Source organism: Pagrus pagrus, assembly GCF_965226575.1.
Source record: "Pagrus pagrus genome assembly, chromosome: 19".
Taxonomy (NCBI): Eukaryota; Metazoa; Chordata; class Actinopteri; order Spariformes; family Sparidae; genus Pagrus; species Pagrus pagrus.
Genome location: NC_140203.1, coordinates 13,245,541 through 13,264,819, shown reverse-complemented (window position 1 = coordinate 13,264,819; position 19,279 = coordinate 13,245,541). Strand labels below are relative to the sequence as shown.

General features: G+C 39.4%; 2 protein-coding genes across 2 annotated transcripts; one reads left to right on the top strand and one right to left on the bottom strand.

Moving 5' to 3' along the window:
* Window positions 1-1,324: 1,324 nt before the first annotated feature.
* Window positions 1,325-11,368, bottom strand: prodha (proline dehydrogenase (oxidase) 1a). The gene is made up of 14 exons (XM_084383905.1): window positions 10,953-11,368; window positions 10,583-10,791; window positions 8,748-8,782; window positions 7,712-7,861; window positions 7,446-7,510; window positions 7,105-7,221; window positions 6,827-6,906; window positions 6,554-6,635; window positions 4,974-5,066; window positions 4,619-4,765; window positions 4,324-4,499; window positions 4,140-4,238; window positions 3,774-3,862; window positions 1,325-2,619 (listed from the first exon to the last, which is right to left on the bottom strand). Exons 1-14 carry the CDS (start codon window positions 11,289-11,291, stop codon window positions 2,429-2,431), a joined length of 1,872 nt encoding a protein of 623 aa, XP_084240031.1. The 5' UTR covers window positions 11,292-11,368; the 3' UTR covers window positions 1,325-2,428.
* A 2,939-nt stretch (window positions 11,369-14,307) lies between these two features.
* Window positions 14,308-19,151, top strand: srsf9 (serine and arginine rich splicing factor 9). Its single transcript, XM_084339720.1, has 5 exons — window positions 14,308-14,408; window positions 15,691-16,055; window positions 16,229-16,452; window positions 18,019-18,191; window positions 18,277-19,151. The coding sequence occupies exons 2-5, from the start codon at window positions 15,898-15,900 to the stop codon at window positions 18,499-18,501; spliced, it is 780 nt and encodes a 259-aa protein (XP_084195846.1). The 5' UTR covers window positions 14,308-14,408; window positions 15,691-15,897; the 3' UTR covers window positions 18,502-19,151.
* The last annotated feature ends 128 nt before the right edge of the window (window positions 19,152-19,279 follow it).

Here is a 19,279-nt window from a genome sequence, read left to right as displayed (position 1 = left end):
GACATAATATATAACTAACCTACTGCATATGGATAACTAAATATATAAGTATATAAATCAATAGACAAGCTTAAATAATTAGTTTTATAGTTTAGTGTAAATTAAATAGTTTTAATGTGTACAAATCTTGTAATCTATCCATTTAATCCAGCCCTGGTGGTATTTATTTAGTATTTAGAATGTAACAGAATGTGTGTACAGAACCTGTACAAATACCACTATAGACGGTTTGAACTCAGACAAATAAAATTAAATAACAAAACTCTAGGAGGGATTAAAATTTAAAAAATAAAAACAACATCTGCATACGCATCTAGCTGTATAGATGGTCTGCTTGGTCTTAACCCAGCTGTGTGTTGTGTTGTGTTGTGTTGTGTTGTGTTGTGTTGTGGGGCTGCCTGACTGTTTTCCTGTGGTCCCCAGATACCTGGACGCAGGTGCTGCCTCAGCCAGCAGCTGTTGACTTTAGCTGGGTGCCATCTATGATTCAGTAGGTCATGATTGATCTGGTACAGGGAGCCCACCAACGTGTTTGTGACATACTTGCTGATGTCACTGAAATCAAAATACGTCAGTGAGGACGACCAGATCCATGTAACCACGAGATAAAATCAGGGTCAAAGGTTGCCTGCAGACATTCTTAAAATGTTGTCAGTCATGATTGCAAACATTTGAGTTTTTAATCTCCACAGATCCTCCCTCAACAACTAAGAAACTTAACATATTTGCAGTTTAGTGTTATTTATGTAAATATCCACAGCTGCAGTAAGAGTGCAACAACTCATTTCAGGTTTCTTTTTACATTAACTGTATTTTATTTTGTTAATCAAAAATTACATATATTTTACAACTGTACAAAATATGGTATATACTGATACAGCAATGATGAGGAAAACAAACAGAAAAAAATTTAAAACATCAAAAGAAATACACTCAAATAAAACCAGGTTCCAACTCAAGTACTGAAAATGTGTCAGTGTTGCTAAATTACTGGCATCATGATACACATTAATTTCTAAAGCCAACTTTCCCTGTTAGAACAGGAGCTTAAACCCCTCACACAAACTGTTTATTGTAACTTGCAACCCTTCAGATGAGACTGAATAACTTTATGTTTTCATGACTCTATATCCAATTCTCCTGGCTGCAGATCTGTGCATACATTACATTCATACATTCAAACACAACTTCTTTGAAATCTTCTCTACAGTAACAAGCTGAACTCACAGGCACTTTCTTCTCCCATGCATTTTATGCAGCAGTCCAGGTGTTCTTAGTGAACTTTGGTGCAATTTTCCGTGAAAAAAAAAAATCACAGCTGTAATTGTGGCATCCTTGGAATACGTGACAGACTCAGTTTTTCCACTTTGAACATCTGCTGCTGTGTTTGTCTGTTTGATGAGCGTGATGTTCTTGGCTACAATAGGCGTGACTGATTTATTGAAATGGATCGTATTGAGCGTCACACTGCTTAGTAGACAGTAAAAGGTGTTTGTTTTGTCAGAGGCAAAATGAAGGTCCTTGCTACTGCAAACAATCGCCTCTAAGTAACAGGTAGTTGGCTTGTTTGCAGATATACACAGTACATAAACCTGGGTTTATGTAGTTGAAAATTAGAGAGTATGAGGGGTACCTGTACCTCACATGAGAGATCAGAGAGGATGATCTTGTTTTGTGGTGCTGCATTTAACATTAATGCTTTGATGGATAACAGATTATGTCTTAAAAACAAGAATATGAACATAGATCTTTACACATCTAAGTCATTGTTTGCATAATATTTATAAAATTATTTGTTGCAATAGATTAACACAATGAAACATAGTATCAGCAATGACCATGCTGATATAATTTACAATCCCCTTGGAGGAGTGTGCAGTAACAATAAAACCATGTTGTACAATAGCTGAATGTTTCCAGTTAATCTTGGGAAAACAATCATAAGGCACTTCTGATTGACAGCTAGATAAGGCAAACACTGAACTGTGACAATTAGAAAACAGCTTTTATATACAAGTAAGCCACCTTTGGTGACCGTACATATACAACATACTTTTCTTAGCCTCTATAGAATAGTTCAATGCTGTATATTAAAGGATAAATGTACAGAGGCAGTAACATCTGCAATCGAGGTCATTTTTATGATCTTTGTTGAGTTGATTCTGTGCGTTACCACATATTTGAGTTTACAAATATCTCCAAAATCTATGATTATGGCAGTGTTTTTAAACACTACTTCATCAAATGCTGTTAAAGCAAAATAAATATAAGAATAACCGCTTGAAAAAAAATGTGAAACTCCACACTGCAGCCTAACAAACCAAGGAAGGACATTAATCTTCCTCTACAAAGAGCAGCTAGCAGGTAGAGACGGGGGAATGCTTACACTGCAGTTAGTATATGGTTGTATAGTGTATGGTCCTGTGACTCAGTAGACAGGCTTGTAGATAATCTGACCACCCAGCAGCCTGCGTTTCAGCTCCTTCCACAGCAGGCTGCGCTCTCTCTGGGATCCCTTCATGAAGCCACGGTTCTCTTGAGCACGACGAGACAGATAAGGGATGACCTCGTTGACAGGACCATATGGGACATACTTGTAGACCGGGAAACCTGCTTGACCTGTTTTCAACATAGAGCAAGAAGACGAGTTGTGAAGGTTCACTAACTCCACCATGTGTGTGTTCCAGGTCAGGAGTTTGTGTGTAATGTCCAGCAGCAGAATTAAGGAACATTAAATAAATATATAATATAATCATTAAGATGATAATAGCTCATAAAGTTAAAAGGTAGACTCTTTGTTTACTCAGTAAATTGGAATAATGGTGCAGTCGATTAAAATGTCCCGTCTTCTAAACCGAAATGCATTTATGGTTGATAAATATTGTATTGAGATAACACTGATATGGAGAAATGGGATTTATTTTTATATTAGATATCAAGTGATATGACAAGGTCAAACCTGCGATTATGTCTCACTGGTGGGAGACAGATCCAGGCTGCTGCAGGATTAATCTAATTTATTCCAATAAAACCCTCAGCCTGAAAAATTGCTCATCAGATCCATTGTTTGAACAACAGGTGATTAAAAATCTAAGCTGAGTGCACTTCACTTTGGCATGATGTTGAAGTCGCATCTCAGTTTTCTGTATCACACTTGCATAACACATTTAGATGGACTGTTTCAATCGTCAAAGAGATGCCATGAGGTTTCTTTTATACAGAAAAACAAATTTTTTGGACGACTCAAAAAACTATCATCAACAATAGTATAGACCAAATGTTGTTATTAATGAGATATGTGTACACAACATACATAAAAAGCAGACAAGATTAGAAAAAGCAGGGGCTGACATTAAAATGTCTAGTACCATACCAAGAAAATTTATCTGGTAAACTAACTAGTTTCACCTCCAAGAAAAAACATGTGATTTGACATATGTACTACAAACAGCACCATGTCTTATTACTGTCAAACTAATTTAGGCAGTAAGCTGTTTCAGTTCCAACTGATAGCGTGCATCTCTGCTGAACTGCACTGACATAACATCTGGTAATCGACAGTTAGGTACATTGAGTACCTGGAGTTGTTTGCTCTAGAGATATGTATAGACTGGACGGGCCATTTGTAATGTCAATGGCCGTCTCGATGTTGAAAAGCTGACGTGTATAGGGTCCACATTTCAGTGGAACCTCTCTGGCCACATGACTGTGTGATGTAAGTGATTCCATAACATACTGTTTGCTTTTAGTATCCGAGCACAGTGTTAACATACCTAGTGGGAAGCTGATCTGGTCACACATTCCCAGCAGCTGTCCAAAGTAAACCTTATTCTCAGTGGGTGAAAGGCCCATCTCATTCATCCTGACAAAAAAACAAGAGTGAAAACATACGTCAAAGGCCAGTTACATAATACAATCTGTAGTGTAGTATTCAACCCCTTATGTGGTAATATCATCCAGTAATTCCTATAATTGCTTTGGAAAGTTGACAAAGAATGTGTTTCACTTTATGTCCTAGTTTAAAGCATTAGGATTAATCCTTCATGAATGAGAAGTTTAAGGGTTTTGTTTATGTTCAAACACAATCTCCACTTAATACCATCTTTGAATTTTTCACGCAGGTAGGCATTAGAACGTACTTTTCGAGGGTAAACTTCACTGTGTCCTCATTGTGAGTGGCAACCATGATATTTGCTTTCCTGTTGTGTTCAATCTCCTCCATCACGTACTCCAAACACCTGGACAAACAACAAGACAGATGTTAGGATTTTGGACGTTTTCCAGCTGAACCACAAAGGGCATTGATGATAATTCAACACTTACCTGTGATACATCCTGTTAGTGGCCTCATAGTCTGGGTTTATCGGGTCTTCGTAGCCAATCTCTTTAGCCCTGTCTCTCTCTTGGTACATGTAGGCTCCACGAACCAGTTTGGCACCAAAGTACCAGCCCTCCCGTCGTGACAGCTCAATATCCACAGTTACATTGTCATAGGCATCCTAAAAGTATTAAAAAAAACACTAGCATGACACTAGCAACAATAAAACTCATTGAAACAAACAGGAAGGATTTGTCGATATAAATGAAAAACATAAATGTAAATTGTCTGTGGCCTCACCTTGAGGTAACACTGATACGTGTTGAAAATGATTGGCTTCTCTCTGTTGAATTTTCTCTGCATTTCCAGGGTCAGTCGACTAATAGCTGGTTGGAAGTACGTCTGCTCGGCGTCCACCATTAGCCTTACGCCATTCGCCAAAGCATGCTGGAGTGCACAGAAAGAACATTCACAGTTTATATGGCTCGAAATGGCACATCATTAACATCTAAGGCAAAGAGCAAACATCATTCATTTCAGTTTTCTTTGACTTCTTTGAACCAGGCCTTTGATTGCAATAGATTGGGTCTAGATTTCTGTATTGGCTCTAAAAATAATTTTCTAAATGCACATCGACTTGGTTTGGTATCCTTACCTTGGCCAGAACGTCCACTCTCTGAAGCATTCTCTTCATCTGCCTCTCCTCCTCAGCTGTAAACTTGTTCAACAATGGTTCCAGATGGCCGGTCTGCACAACCAACACACAATATTTTAAATTGTTTGGCATTTCTTGAGAAATGTAAAATTGTAAACTCACAAATTATATCAGTATTAGGCTTGCCACGGTAGTCAGTGTTACCGTTGTTACACAGTGTGAGGCATACATTACATTTCTTGGCTGCTTGTTGTTCTATTATTCTGACAGACTGTATAAAAACTACATATATTTTATATTTCAAAATTATCTGCATAGTTTAAACTGGCGTGTTTCAAACTGATCCACTGTCACAATTCCAATAAATGACCATTGTTCTGCCCTGTAGCACATTTTTGATGAAGGATAGTGGGGTTTTGAATACACTGCATTTCCTGTGCTTAGCCTGCCTCATAATTAAAGTCAGCTTGTGTTTCGCCAGTGAAATGCTTTAAATATGAAGCTGCAGCAGTAGGAAATGGTCGGTTTGCATTCAAAGTTATTAATACAGTGGTCTGCAGATAGTGAGTGTCTTCTTGTAAAAAACCCCAGTGTAATCAGTAGCTCTGGTATTGTCACAATTTATCAGCCAGTTAGAAACTGCTGCCAATGCTGGCAGGCAGGGAGGTGGTTTGCTGGGTGGGGGCAAGAGCCACTAGAGTGCCTCTGCCATTTTGTCCCATGTCCCTTTTCAAGCTGACAGAGTTCAACTACCCTCAACATCACTGGCAAAATGAACACGTGCACTATGAACTCATATCAACCCTGCATACAAGATGATAGAGTTTCTCACCTGACGTCAATACAAGTGGCTAAATTAACACACGTGCATCCGACTCAACTCATTTCAATGCTGCAGCCAAGATGACAGAGTTTTTCCACTGCCCTCAATACCACTGGCAAAATTAACACGTGCACTATCACTCGACTCATTTCAACCCTGCATACAAGATGATAGAGTTTCTCAACTGCCCTCGATGTCACTGGCAAAATTAAAACGTGCACTGGGACTCGACTCATATCAACACTGAAGACGCATGCAAATCACTTTATGTTCCAAACGATAGCATAATTCCTCATATAGATACCTCATCAGGACACATGTTTACTTGTGGGAAGAAGATAATTGCACCAGGCAAGTTATTATCTCAGAGGAAGAACATCAGTTTCTTGTACCAACAAGACTTTTGTCAACTTGTTCCCACAATATGGTAAAGAAGTGCAAGTACTGATAGGAAAACTGTCAGAACTTGCAATACATTTATCTGTAAAATTCAGAGATCTGAAATGTAATGTTCAGGAGGTATGCTTCTTTTCCCCCTCATTAAAGTTGGAAAATTATCACAAAAAAAATGGTTCCTGCTATGAAAGCTGTATCTGTTCTGGAGACATGCCCTTTTAAAGAATATATTAGTGCCTTCTGTGTTTATTGCGCAGCTCAGTGTAAAGATAAGAGCTGACCAGACTGATTTAAACCAAGGAGAATGCACATTCCTTTCTTCCCTTTCCCACCACTGAATGTTTCCATGACAATGACTCACCTCAAGATTTGGCACCATAAGAAGATTGGAGATTTTTGTTGTATCATTTATTAAACTGTTCCAGTCCAGCAGATCTATCGTTCTAGAAGTAATATGTGAGAAATGAGAAATAAAGTTTGTCAACTAAAACATACTTCAAATGAATCAGAATCAGAATCAGAAATACTTTGTTGATCCCCGAGGGGAAATTGTTTGCGTTACAGCTGCTCTCATTCAAGTCTAAGAAATATGCAAACAAAATGCAATTTGCATGTGGTTGATGTCATATCTTACCCTGACAAGCCCAGCTTCTCTCCAGTAAACCAGTTCTCAATGTCATCTTTGGCTCCGACACCCAGCGTAGTCAAACTTTCCTAAACAGAAATGTTTCAGTGATTAAAAACATATATTGAACATGATTATTATTTTTACAAAGGACATGTCGGCACTTGTCACGTCATGAAGGCTTGAACACAACAAAAGAACATCTTAGAAACAACTACAAAGAATTTGGGACAGCGGTTACGGATGAGCGTGCATGAACCAGCTGACTAGACCAAGGCAAGACACACCTTCAGTTCCTCCAGTTCCAGTTTTTGTTCCAGAACCATCATGTCTGATTTCCCCTGTTGTGCTGCGAGGAAGTTAAAGAACTGTCTCCATTTAACCAGGACTTCTGAAAACTGGAGCTGTTCAAACACAGAACAATTCATCAAAAATCACATTATAGTGGTGCATTTTAATCAATATTGTGATGGGGTTTGCCGGACGCATGCGTTTTTTAATCATACAAAGATCACTCACTGCTCACTGTATATTGTCACATCACTATCATTTTTGTCTGAGGGAGTTAAGGTAGTGTGACACTCAGGTTTGACTTCTGTTCAAAGTTCATTAGAAGACATGCACTTACAAGGAACTGTGGGCGTCCGAGAGCAGTCATTTTGATGGCAGAAAATCCATCTGCAGAGGCTCCCCCTGAAATTCATGACACATTTTATGTCACTCAGTGTTATAGTGTATAACTCTCCACACGTTTTATATGAACTAATTCAATTCAAACATTTAAATTGCGAATGTACCTTTTATTAACAAAGGTTTTAGCATTTGTATAGCCAATTTAATAATAACAAACATATTATGTTTCTTAACTGCTCCCCCAGAAACCTTACAACTTACCAGAGGCTTTAATGCAGTTTATGAATGTCTCCATTTGGTTGTCACATTTGGACTCATCTGCGTAGAAGTAGGTACGGGCACTAATAACCCCTCCACGCCTGTCACCGAACTGCCGATGGGCTTTGTACTTCTTCTCACGGTGTTTAGCATCTGGAGTGAAACAAAGGTCACATTAACTTCTTGGCATATTTTGACAGAATTTTGTATTCTGAACTACTATTAATTGGGAGCTCACGAAGAGTTCATTGTCTCGATTACATTTTTTATAAATAAAGATCATTTACACCATAATATTCAGGAATATACTAAAAACAAAATATATTTCCGGAGTGCTGTACATGTATTTATTCATGCCCCAACAAATGCATGGTAATCGTGGTTTCTGGCACTTTAAGCAAAATAATTATTCTTTTAGTTGTAAATGACCCATCTGATCATCTAATGTGAAATTTTTGTCTGAACATCACAAATGAACATTCAGTATCACATCAGATTTTAAAAGAAGACCAGAGAACATACTAGCAGGTGAATTATATACCTCGAGTTTCAAACATCAACCCTGTAACATGAACCAAGCTCGTTCTCACTAAATCCACAGGACTGCACATTTCAGACCTCACTTAAACCAGATATAACCAGTGCTGTCCAGGCCAGAGCACATGACTTCACATACCAACCCTGACACTTGTGTTACTTTCAAGCCAAGCACACGCAGCGAAATATCTTAGCAAGCTCCAGTCTTGCCAGTTGCTGGCATTGCCTGCTTAATTCACAGCAGTTCTTTTTAATGTTGGGCCTGGATATATTTTGAATTTCAGATATCACTTAATTTACAATTGTATACTTGTATTTTAAATTTGTATGTTTTACTTCTTAGTACTGCAACTGCTGCATAACATTTCCCTTTGAGATAAATCCATTTAATCTTATGTCAATAAAACATGCAGTAGCTGATAATGCAACACATTTGGAAATTGAACAGTCACTCTACATTACAAACATGAAATTACAAGTTAATGTCAACTGATGTACAAACCTGGACTTTCCTTCTCTGCCTCTGAAACACATGCACTGAAAAAGAAGGAGGGATTGGCATCAGAATAGAACAGCAAGAAATTGATAAATAATAATAATTTACATTTCTACAAATAAATGATAAAATGCAGTGTGAGCACAGGAAGGTCTCTAGATTTTTCTGAGATGATCTCAGAAGAGTATTTTTTCATGGTGAAAAAACAGGGGAAAGGCAATGTTTTGATTTCTTGGTTCGTTCTAACCAGTCTCACAGAGACATTTTTAAGCAGTCATGACGATGGCCTCCTTTTCTAGACATGTCGTGACTTGAGACACACAACAGGGAACTAACAGGAACACTGTGTTCAATGTGTTGTCGTCTTCATGGAGCTAACAATCTTTCTGTGTATTTGAGACTTGATGAAGATCATTGGCTCCTAATCAAAAAGAATGTGTTTGGACTTAGTTCAGCGTGTGTATGGTTGAGCTTAGTGAGATAATCCTCAGGTAAAAAATAAGCTTATTTCGTCCTCAGAACATTACGTAATACTTCTGTGTGTGTGTGTGTGTGTGTGTGTGTGTGTGTGTGTGCCACATGCGGGGATCCAGGACATGACTCTACAAGGCTGGCAGTCTTTACATGAGGTACATCCTGCCCAGAGGCTGTGCCAGCTCAACCAATCAGAGGAGAGGGGTCTGTCTTGGCCAACCAATAGTGGGCGAGCACTGTTTGGCTGCTTACATGAAATAAAATCAGGAGAATAAACAAACTGCGTAGTGTGACTCGTGTAAATTTGATAAAAAGCCAGACAGAAGCCAGACTTGAAGAGATAAAAACAAACTGATAGCAAACTCGAGCTTATTCGAATGTGTTGGACAGTGTGTTCTGTGTGTAAATGAATTAGTTAAGTGATTATTTTTTAGAGGGTGTAATACAGGTGACAGAAAAAATCTCAAGCTCATAAACAGAATATTAAACTGATGTTTTCTGACCAGACTTTTAACCTGTATTACAAATATCAGTGCCATATGTTTTTCCATATGTTTAAACAAAAAAAACAAAACACTAAATGCTTTGGTTACAAGGCAGTGACTACAACACAGTTAAGTAGTTGTACTTACTTATTTCCTTATTAAAAAACTTACTATAGTAAAACCAGAACTAGTCTAGTTTAGACTAGATTAGGACAGAACTCCAATTTGACTATCTAATTTTTGACCTGTGCCTATGCACACTTGTTGTGTATGAGCTGTGTACCTAATGGTTAAGTCTGTGTTCCTTGTATTTGTGTTTTTAGCTACCCACTCCGTCTGTACAGCACCTTGGTCAACGTGAGTTGCTTTTAAATGTGCAGTATAAATAAATTTGACTTGACTTGGCTTGATTTGAATACCGCCACACAGACGCTTTCGGGCAAGACGCCGTGCTATTCAATGCAACTTTCCTTCTCTCCTTTTATTCTTGTAGTTGCTCCTGCGCAGCTCCTATTACAAGCATGCATAGAGGGGGATGGGGGGGGCGGAGGTCTCCCTTTAAAGGGCCTCTTCCAAGTACCGTCCAGTTACCTAGGTTTAACAAAGGACATCTCCTTGAAAAGCATGGGCTGAGTCAGAAACTGATACCATTGTGGATCATGTGATACTGACTATACAAACAAACTTGACTCAACACGCCCTTCCGGTTAAGTCTATTATGCAACTCATAACTAATAACTCATGCTCATACTAGTGAACATATGGCAAAAATTAAAGTTGACACACTGATTTACTGTGCTTCATGTTATACATGCACAATCACCTGCACTGTAGTCTTTACTAAACTCTTACTCACTCAGGTGTAAACATTAAAGTACTTACTCCATTTCCTTCTTCTCTGCCTCCTCTTGTGTTAGGTCCTCCTCCACACTGTAGTCCAAAACTGCCCCCACACCAAAGGCCTGATTCTTCTGAATCAAAGGTTTGATGGAGTTGTGGTCTTCCCCTGCCACAAACTGACCGTAGAAGGTCATCTTCATCATCTTCTCAAACATCCACTGACCAAGCAGCTTCTTACTCAGGTCCATCAGCTGAAAACAAGGAAAAGAGGTTATTCAATTTAGTAGTTAAAACATTTTGTACCATGATAATTGCTTACACGCAGTCTGTTACACAGTGTGATTGATTATTGCGCAGTTACACATACATAGCTACATCATGAGCTGAAAAATTTACAACTTTATGAACTCACCTCTTTGTTCTTTTCAACGAGGAAGTCAATTGTACACAGCTTGAAGACGAGCAGACTCCGAAGCAGTTCAATGTTACCTTTACTTCTGTAGGCTTCCTGCGTGTTGTCGAAATCAATGTGGATTTTATGTAACGGCGTATTTGTGACATTTTTGGTCTGGCTGATGAGTTCAACCGGCACGGCTTCCACCACGGTGCACCCCTCCATCTGCTCATCTTTCTCCTCCTGGGTCTTGGTGGATGCCACCGTTGACCGACATCTTCCAGGTGAGATGCGTATCTTGTTGACATTGCCCGCGTTTGCCCGGACGAGAGCCGCGACAAACTTCGTGTATGACATGTTGGTTTTGTTTTTTTCCTTCTCCGGACTTCCTTCACCTCCCTGTGCCGTCGCTAAGATGCTTCCCTGTGAGCGCGCGCTCGGCGGTTGTTTTAAAGAGATCTCGCGCCGGGGGGGCGGTGCCTCACGTGTTACATCACACTGTCGGATGTTCACGCGGACCTGGAGCTCTGCAAACCTCTCCAACAGCTGTCTTAACAATAATGTTTAACTCTTAGCTTCACCTCTTAATGTACACATTGTTTAGAAATTAACGGATTGGTTGGTTGCAATAATCCTTTTATTCCACATGGATTTACGTAAGCAAGCAAAGAAGGAAGCCAAACCCTAACCCCTAACCCTAACTGTTTTTATATACCACATTTTTGTTTATATAGCATATTTCCTTCATAAGGAGATATATAATATAGTCTGTATCAGCTTGTTCCAACTGTTTGGACCGTGTTATTTTTACACCAACATGTCATGTTTTTTAATGTTGCACAAATCTGTCAAATGAAAAGTGTATATAGTAGATGTTATGTCCTGTTATTTTATACACATTTTCCCAAGATTTAAAAATAAATCTGCGGAGGTGGGGCTCCTTTGAAGATCAACTTGTGCTTGGCATGAAAACAATAGAGTGGTGTAGTCTTTAGTCCTGAAACCTGGAAATCAGTTCCCAAGTCAATGGGATTTTTCAATAGGTTTTCCGTTAAATGACTGAAATAAGGTCTGTGGTCACCACAGGCGTAAGATATTTACACGTTTTGTTCTGCGACATAAAATGCATCATTAAATGCCCCACAATTGAATTATGAAGCACTTAGGTTGCCAACAAGTGGCTAAATGAGACTAGAGAAGTTGTGAGGGACATTAAACGTCGGAGGCTCATCTACTCACTGGTCCGTCTTTACAGGCCAAATTTTGTTACAAACTATTCTAACTCTACCTTTACAACTTGTAAGCTGATCAGTTTATAGAAAAAGTGTACAGTAATTGTGTAGTCAGACACTTAGTGGTGGTGACGTTTAAATCATGCGACCGCACTGTAGTGTGTTTATTACCTTTTTACTTCTAGCGATTTAATTTACACCTCAAAAATCACAAAAATTGTGTTCATCTGTGAAGATGGTCTTGCTGAACAAAACGTGTCGGTATCATAAACTTGTGTTCGTCACAGAGATTATTTTTGGCAATAATCCAAAATCCACTTCAAAGATCCCATAGGCTTTTTGTCGCGGGAACCAGGGCGATGCTAACATCCAGGGTAGCCTACAAAAATGTGTCATCGCTCCACCTCTCTGCTGATGACATCCCAATGTGGTTAAGTTTCTGGTCTCATATTTTATTAAGTCCTTTCTGTTGTTTTATCTCTCCTACACAGCTCTTTCATTAAAAATCTGGTGCAAACCAAACCCCTGCCTGAGACAAAAATGAGCATTACATCTTTCACGTGGGTTGTACTTTGTCACAGGGCTTACTGCAATGGATTGCATTATGTCTACTCTGTATTGCAAGTGGACATGCACACGGTATTTCACCCCTTCTAGTTCCATTCATCCAACAATTTAGTCTTTCCTTGCCGTAACATTGTTGTACACTTATATTGACAGAGAAAGATAAATGTTTTTTTTTTTTTTTTTTTTTTTTAATCAGATCCCATTGCTGTATTGCTGGGCTTGTTATGTCAAAAGGACAATGTAATAATTAAAATATTACATTATTGCAAGTTACAAGTAATTACCATTATGAATTGTGTGTTTTTTAATGAGTGGATTCCAATTTGTTTCCTCATCAGAGCACATCTTGCTCACAGATTGGCAATGGCTTAAAAGAAGTACGTATTACATAATTGGTTGTGCAACAACCCATCTAGAGAACTACCCAGGACTGGATGGAGCCAACACACAGGCGACGCAAAGGGCTAGTGGGTCTTGAGGGAGAAAATGTGGGATTGTGTAAGAGACAATTAGAAAAAAGCATTGAGCATCCTGTGATTTAGCACAGTTGAATTAGCATGCTGTTTCAGCAGCTGCTCTGGTGCAACATGCTGATCCCTCCAGTGTCCAGTCTGTTCTACAGCTGGTTTTGGACACTATGCTACAACTTAAAACCAACTTGTTAATGGGTAACTCCACCAATTGTACACATTAAAGTGTGTTTAAAGGTCTTGGGAGTACTACTGCATATGTGAAAATAAGTAGTATAAAGCCTTGTGTGGCCTCAGAGGAAGCTGCATGTAGTCTGACAAATTGCCTCCAGTGATCATGTTGCATTGTGGTTAATGTAGGTTTTGAAAAGGAAGACCAATGTGTGAAGTAAAGAAGATGATACCTCTGGTTCTGCTGTGTTGATTCTGATCATTTGTTTTTAAACTGTCCATAATGAGCTCAACAAGTGTTACAGGAGTGCAATGCAAGACCAGTGGACTGTTTTTCAAAACCTGCTGCCGACATTAACCACAATGTAACTTAGCCACTGAGTGACATAAATGGAGGCAATTTATCAGATACATGCAGCTTCCTCTGGAGTCACAACAGGTCTTGTGCTACTTTTTCCACATATACAGGAGTGCTCCCCAAGACCAGTAAACTGACCTGTAAAAGACCTGTGCTGATGCCATCAGGACGGCGATATAACCTGTCGGTATTCCAGGTCATTTGTTCCTTCATCCATTCAGCTGCTAAATGCAGAGAACTGAGCCAGAAATGTGTGCAATGAAATAGTGTTCTGTTTTATTTATTATAATATGTCCATGTATGTATGATTTATGTTGTATGAATGTTTTTCATGACGGTGACAACCACTGTAGAAACTGAATTGCCCTTTGGGGATAAATAAAGTATTCTTCCTTCTTCCTTCCTTCCTTCCTTCCTTCTTCCTAAACACACTTTAATGTGTGGAGTTAACCTTTAGCCAAGAGGAGTTGTAATGTATATATTATATATTTATTTAATAAATGTTCCTTTTCTTTCCGGCGGGGGCAGCAACGCACAAAACCACACAGCTATCTACCGGAAAATGTGAAGTAGAAGAAGTCACAGAGCCGCTTGCTAATGTGGCTAACTAACACGGAAGCAGCACAGCGTGCGAAGTGGTAGTATTACGTCTGCATAAGAAGGCGCCCTTTGAAAGGTAATTGAATATTTTTTATAATTTAAGTGTTATGTATTGCATGGTTTTAGTGTGCGCTGTCCATTTATTTGTTTTATCATCGAGCTCGGAGAAATATTTGTGCATTATAGCCGAAATAGATGCTAGTTAGCCCGACTCGCTAGCTGACCTTACTTTATCAACAAAGAGGCTGATCTGTTATCGACGTTGAGTACGAATAATTTCTAAAGATGGCGTTAACGCTCAAGCCTCAAATTTCAAGTTGAACAGTCTGACAAAACTGTTTGGAGTTGCACTGTCGCTTACATATGATGTTGTTGTTAGAAACTGCTTGCAAGGTAAGCAATCCATCGAATAGGCTAACAGTAGCTAGCTAACATTAGCTTGACAGCTGTGGGCTAGTTTACACTTTGACACTTTAAATACGAAAGTGCCAACCAAGCGCTCTCAAAATGTAAGATCATGTTATTAGTATAATAAGTCAGTTATCAGCCTGTCACTATCAGTGTTCAGGTGGCAGGGTGTAGACAGGTTTGACCGGTTCATCTGGTTCATCTGTTGCAAGTTTCAAGGCCCCGGGAATGTATTCTTAATCTAGACTAAGGTTATTTAACATTACACAAGGATACAACTTTAAATGTCAGTGAAGTGCCATTGCGCTTTCACATCGATTTACGTTATTACTAATAATTAGCCAGTTGTCTAGCCGTGTTATATGCAACAAGTGTCCAAATCATTAAAAGCACTTGCAAATTGTAAGGCTTGTCAGCTCTGCCAAAGTAACTACATGTGTTAATGTTAAAATGTTTATTTGCTGAAGACATTATCAGCGATGGGTTCATTTAAAATCTATCGTAATATGTACGACTATTGTTTTTGTGTTGTTTTGCATTGTTCATCTTGTAAATTAGGCGTTCAAAAATAAATACAATATATACAGCTCCTTTATTTTCATTTTTACAACCTGGTAGGCTTTGCCTGACTGGAGTGATTGCACTACAAAATGCACAATGAGTCACAGACCGGTTTAATGAGTATGGAAACGATGTGAATCATTTCTGAGGGCCTTCCCTCAACTTCACTTCAACTCCACAACTTTATTGTCAAGCCAAGACCTTCAGTCTCACCAGATACAATAAAACATCATATTACAACAAGACAGTCAATCTCATCACATCAGGCCACCAGATCTTAAATTATCAATGCCTTCACACACACTGTAATAATCAATGTATATTCAAGCAGTATAATTCTGTAACCATTTATTAACGTTGTTGGAAATTGATTACCCTGTGTTTTAAAGCTTTCAGGCTTGGATCAGAAGTCCTGTGCCATTTTTATTTTTTGTCTAAATTAAGGAATTGGAAGCGGATGGACTAAGTTTTGGATTGGAACTAGGACTAGGATTAGGTTGAGGAGACCTTCCACAGAAATTTGTGAAAGCAAGAAGTGATCTTAAAGTCTGCAGGTGCCCCCATTCTGTGTCAGCAGTGCCACTCAATCGACCACCATGTCGGACGGCCGGATCTATGTGGGGAATCTCCCCATGGATGTCCAGGAGAGAGACATTGAGGATCTCTTCTACAAATATGGAAAAATCCGTGACATTGAATTGAAGAACAATAGAGGCACTATCCCCTTTGCCTTCATCCGATTTGAAGATCCACGGTGAGTTTTAGGGATGGTCTCTGGCAAGTCAAATCACTTTCCCCTTGCTGGATACCTTAAATTTTGTGCTATAGTATCGTCTCCAGTGACTGACAGCAGGAAATGGATGGAGACCTTTGGAGCTTGTGAAACAGGCGTACTGTGGTAAGGAGTTCTTTGCTCTCTCCTCTTAGGGATGCAGATGATGCCGTCTATGGAAGGAATGGATATGGATATGGAGACTCCAAGCTGCGTGTAGAGTATCCTCGCTCCTCTGGTGCTAAATTTGGTGCTATGGGAGGTGGAGGTGGTGGTGGTGAAGGAGGAGGAAGAGGAGGAGGAGGAGGAGGAGGAGGAGGACCAAGGGGAAGGTTTGGACCCCCAACTCGAAGATCTGATTTCCGGGTCATAGTGACTGGTAGGTGGACGTCATGAGTCGTAGCCAGTTAATATTTTTCTCTCTTTAACACCATCCTGGAGGTCAAGGTCATTGGTAGGATGGTGGTCGTAAGAGCCGTAGGCAGACAAGTTACACTCACTCTCTCTCTCATGGCGGATTGGAGGACAAGGGGACTAGTAGAGGACGTCATGTGTCGTAGGCAGATATGTTTCTCTCTCTCATGGCGGACTCGAGGAAAAGGGGACTAGTGAAGGACGTCATGAGTCGTAGGCAGATATGTTACTCTCTCTCTCTAATGGCGGACTGGAGGAGAAGGGGACTTGTAGAGGACATCATAAGTCGTAGGCAGATATGTTTCTCTCACTCTCTCATGGCGGACTGAAGGACAAGGGGACTAGTAGAGGACATCATAAGTCGTAGGCAGATATGTTTCTCTCTCTCTCATGGCGGACTGAAGGACAAGGGGACTAGTAGAAGATGTTATGAGTCGTAGGCAGATGTGTTTCTCTCTCTCATGGCGGACTGGAGGTCAAGGGGACTGAGTGGATGAGGTCAAGTCAGCTCCTTAAATCACGAAACTCAAAAAAGTAAAGTGAAACCATTCAAGTTGGCTGCAAAATCCCAAACTCCGACTATAGTTACTGGTAGGTGTTATTTTGTCATTGTATCATCATCATCATCAGTTTCTGTTTGTCGTGTGCTACATTTATCTTGTGTTTATACAAACTGTTAGAATTGGAGTGCTTGACCAACCCCTTCAAGTCTAGAGTTTATACAGTAGCCTGCATTGAACGTCATACTAGAGCAGGATTCTGGAAGTAAAACACTCTGGGGTTCTGGTCTAAAGATATTGGGCTTCTCTAAAATATACAATTATTTCATGTAAATTGGTGGAAATTCCCACCTTCTTATTGTAAGGGTTAGATATCCTTAACTATTAGTCAACGTACCCCACAAAGGAATTTGTGAATATTGAGTGGAGGAGTGGGGTAGACTTACGCCTGTCGAAAAATTACAAAATTAAAACTCATTTTCAATTTTCCTGTTTGGAGTTAAGGTGGCGAACCAATTTATCATTTCTAGCTCGGGGAATTAAATTAGTTTTTGCGTTAAGTCATTAGTACTAACATTGAATAAGTGCATTGGAGGAAAAAAAGTCAACTGTTAAAGAAAGTGCACTTTAACAAGTCCCAAATAGCATGCCATAGGAAACAGCCAATCATATGACATACTGATCAACATAAACAATCAGTCAAGACTGTTATGTAACCATATAGTATTATGCTATTAGGTAGGATACTTCACTGTCTGCTGAATAAATTGATTGTCTTTAAAAGGAAACATTCCTTTTGTACATGAATTTACAGCAAGAAAGAATATGCAAAACTCTAAGTATTCCCACTTCTCCATCTATTTATATCTAGCTATTGAATGTTAATTGCTGTTTAGTTCAGACCCCATAAAGTTCTGTAAAACCAGATAATACATGTGTTATTTGCTCAAAAGATGAAACCTGTCCCTGCAGTGATTTTATTGCCCAGTAATATACACAAGAAATTAACATGTATATTTTTCCCACTCCAGGATTACCACCAACTGGGAGCTGGCAGGATCTGAAGGATCATATGCGCGAGGCAGGAGACGTCTGTTTTGCAGACGTGCAGCGTGATGGTGAGGGTGTGGTGGAATTCCTGCGCAGAGAGGACATGGAGTATGCGTTGCGCAGACTGGATCGGACTGAGTTCCGTTCACACCAAGTGAGTACAGGTGCTGATGAGATTTAATTGTACTTAAACTCTTAAAGATGTTTGAAGAAATAAGTGTCGTTTATTTTTTTCCTAGGGCGAGACCGCTTACATCCGTGTCTATGAGGAGCGGGGCACCCCTAACTGGAGTCGGTCACGTTCCCGCTCCAGATCCAGAGGTCGCTACTCACCTGCCTATAACAGAGGATCTCCTCCTCCGCGCTACCAGTCACCTCCACGGCATGCTATGTCGCGCCATAGTCCACCCCCCAGGAGGCACCCTCCCCAGCACCATAGCCCACCTCCGCGTCATTACCGGTAGAAAGGCCTGTCATTTATAGAGGAATTGAGGAAAACATTTTGTAATTTTACTTTTTTTTTTTTTTTTTTTTTAACCCCAGGCCTCCTTGTAGGATACATCATTATTTCTTGCTACAAAACATTCCATGATCAGGAACGTCTGAACACACCCTGCTCTTCTCCTCAGCCTTAAAATTTTTTCCTTGTTCTTTTAACACCCAATTGTTATCTGGAAGCAAGATTGTTTTGTTTGGTTTTGCCCTAAGTGAAGTAAATGTATTTGATTGTCATGTAACATATTGAGGGTTTCTTTTATAAAGAAATTCTGGGTGATGTCAAACTTTGACCTGTACACACACACGATTTTATTGTCCAAAACAAATTACACAATTCTGCAGCTATCAGGCTCTAAGGGTCATGTTTCTGTAGCTATGTTGAGTATGAAGTTTTTGCCAATCTATGAACCTGTGAAGCTAATCAATATCCTCCTCTGACTCAAAACATGTCAAATTAGTGAGCCTTTTAGAGTAGTGACACATGTTGACTGTGAGCCTGTCAGATGATTTTTTAAAATGTGTGACCGAGGTGGCCTGTTGGTGGAATATAATTTGTACGCATCTCTCTAATGTTTGTTTTTTGTTTTTTTGTTTACCAATAAAATGCAAACTTTTACTGTGACTGTTTTATTCCTTGTCCTTAAGCTTATTTTTAATATATCATTATATCATAGTGCAGCAGGTCAAAATGTGTAAACCGAATGACTTATATTTTAAAATAAGCAAAGATTTTTTGTTGGAAAT

Excerpts from the sequence above, each read along its gene's own strand:
- prodha (XM_084383905.1), bottom strand. The coding sequence starts at position 11,291 with ATGTCATACACGAAGTTTGTCGCGGCTCTCGTCCGGGCAAACGCGGGC. Across the intron at positions 6,907-7,104 it reads TGGAACTGGAGGAACTGAAG|GAAAGTTTGACTACGCTGGG; the intron begins GTGTGTCTTGCC and ends ATTTCTGTTTAG. Across the intron at positions 6,636-6,826 it reads GAGAAGCTGGGCTTGTCAGG|AACGATAGATCTGCTGGACT; the intron begins GTAAGATATGAC and ends TATTACTTCTAG.
- srsf9 (XM_084339720.1), top strand. The coding sequence starts at position 15,898 with ATGTCGGACGGCCGGATCTATGTGGGGAATCTCCCCATGGATGTCCAG. Across the intron at positions 16,056-16,228 it reads ATCCGATTTGAAGATCCACG|GGATGCAGATGATGCCGTCT; the intron begins GTGAGTTTTAGG and ends CTCTCCTCTTAG. Across the intron at positions 18,192-18,276 it reads CTGAGTTCCGTTCACACCAA|GGCGAGACCGCTTACATCCG; the intron begins GTGAGTACAGGT and ends TTTTTTTCCTAG.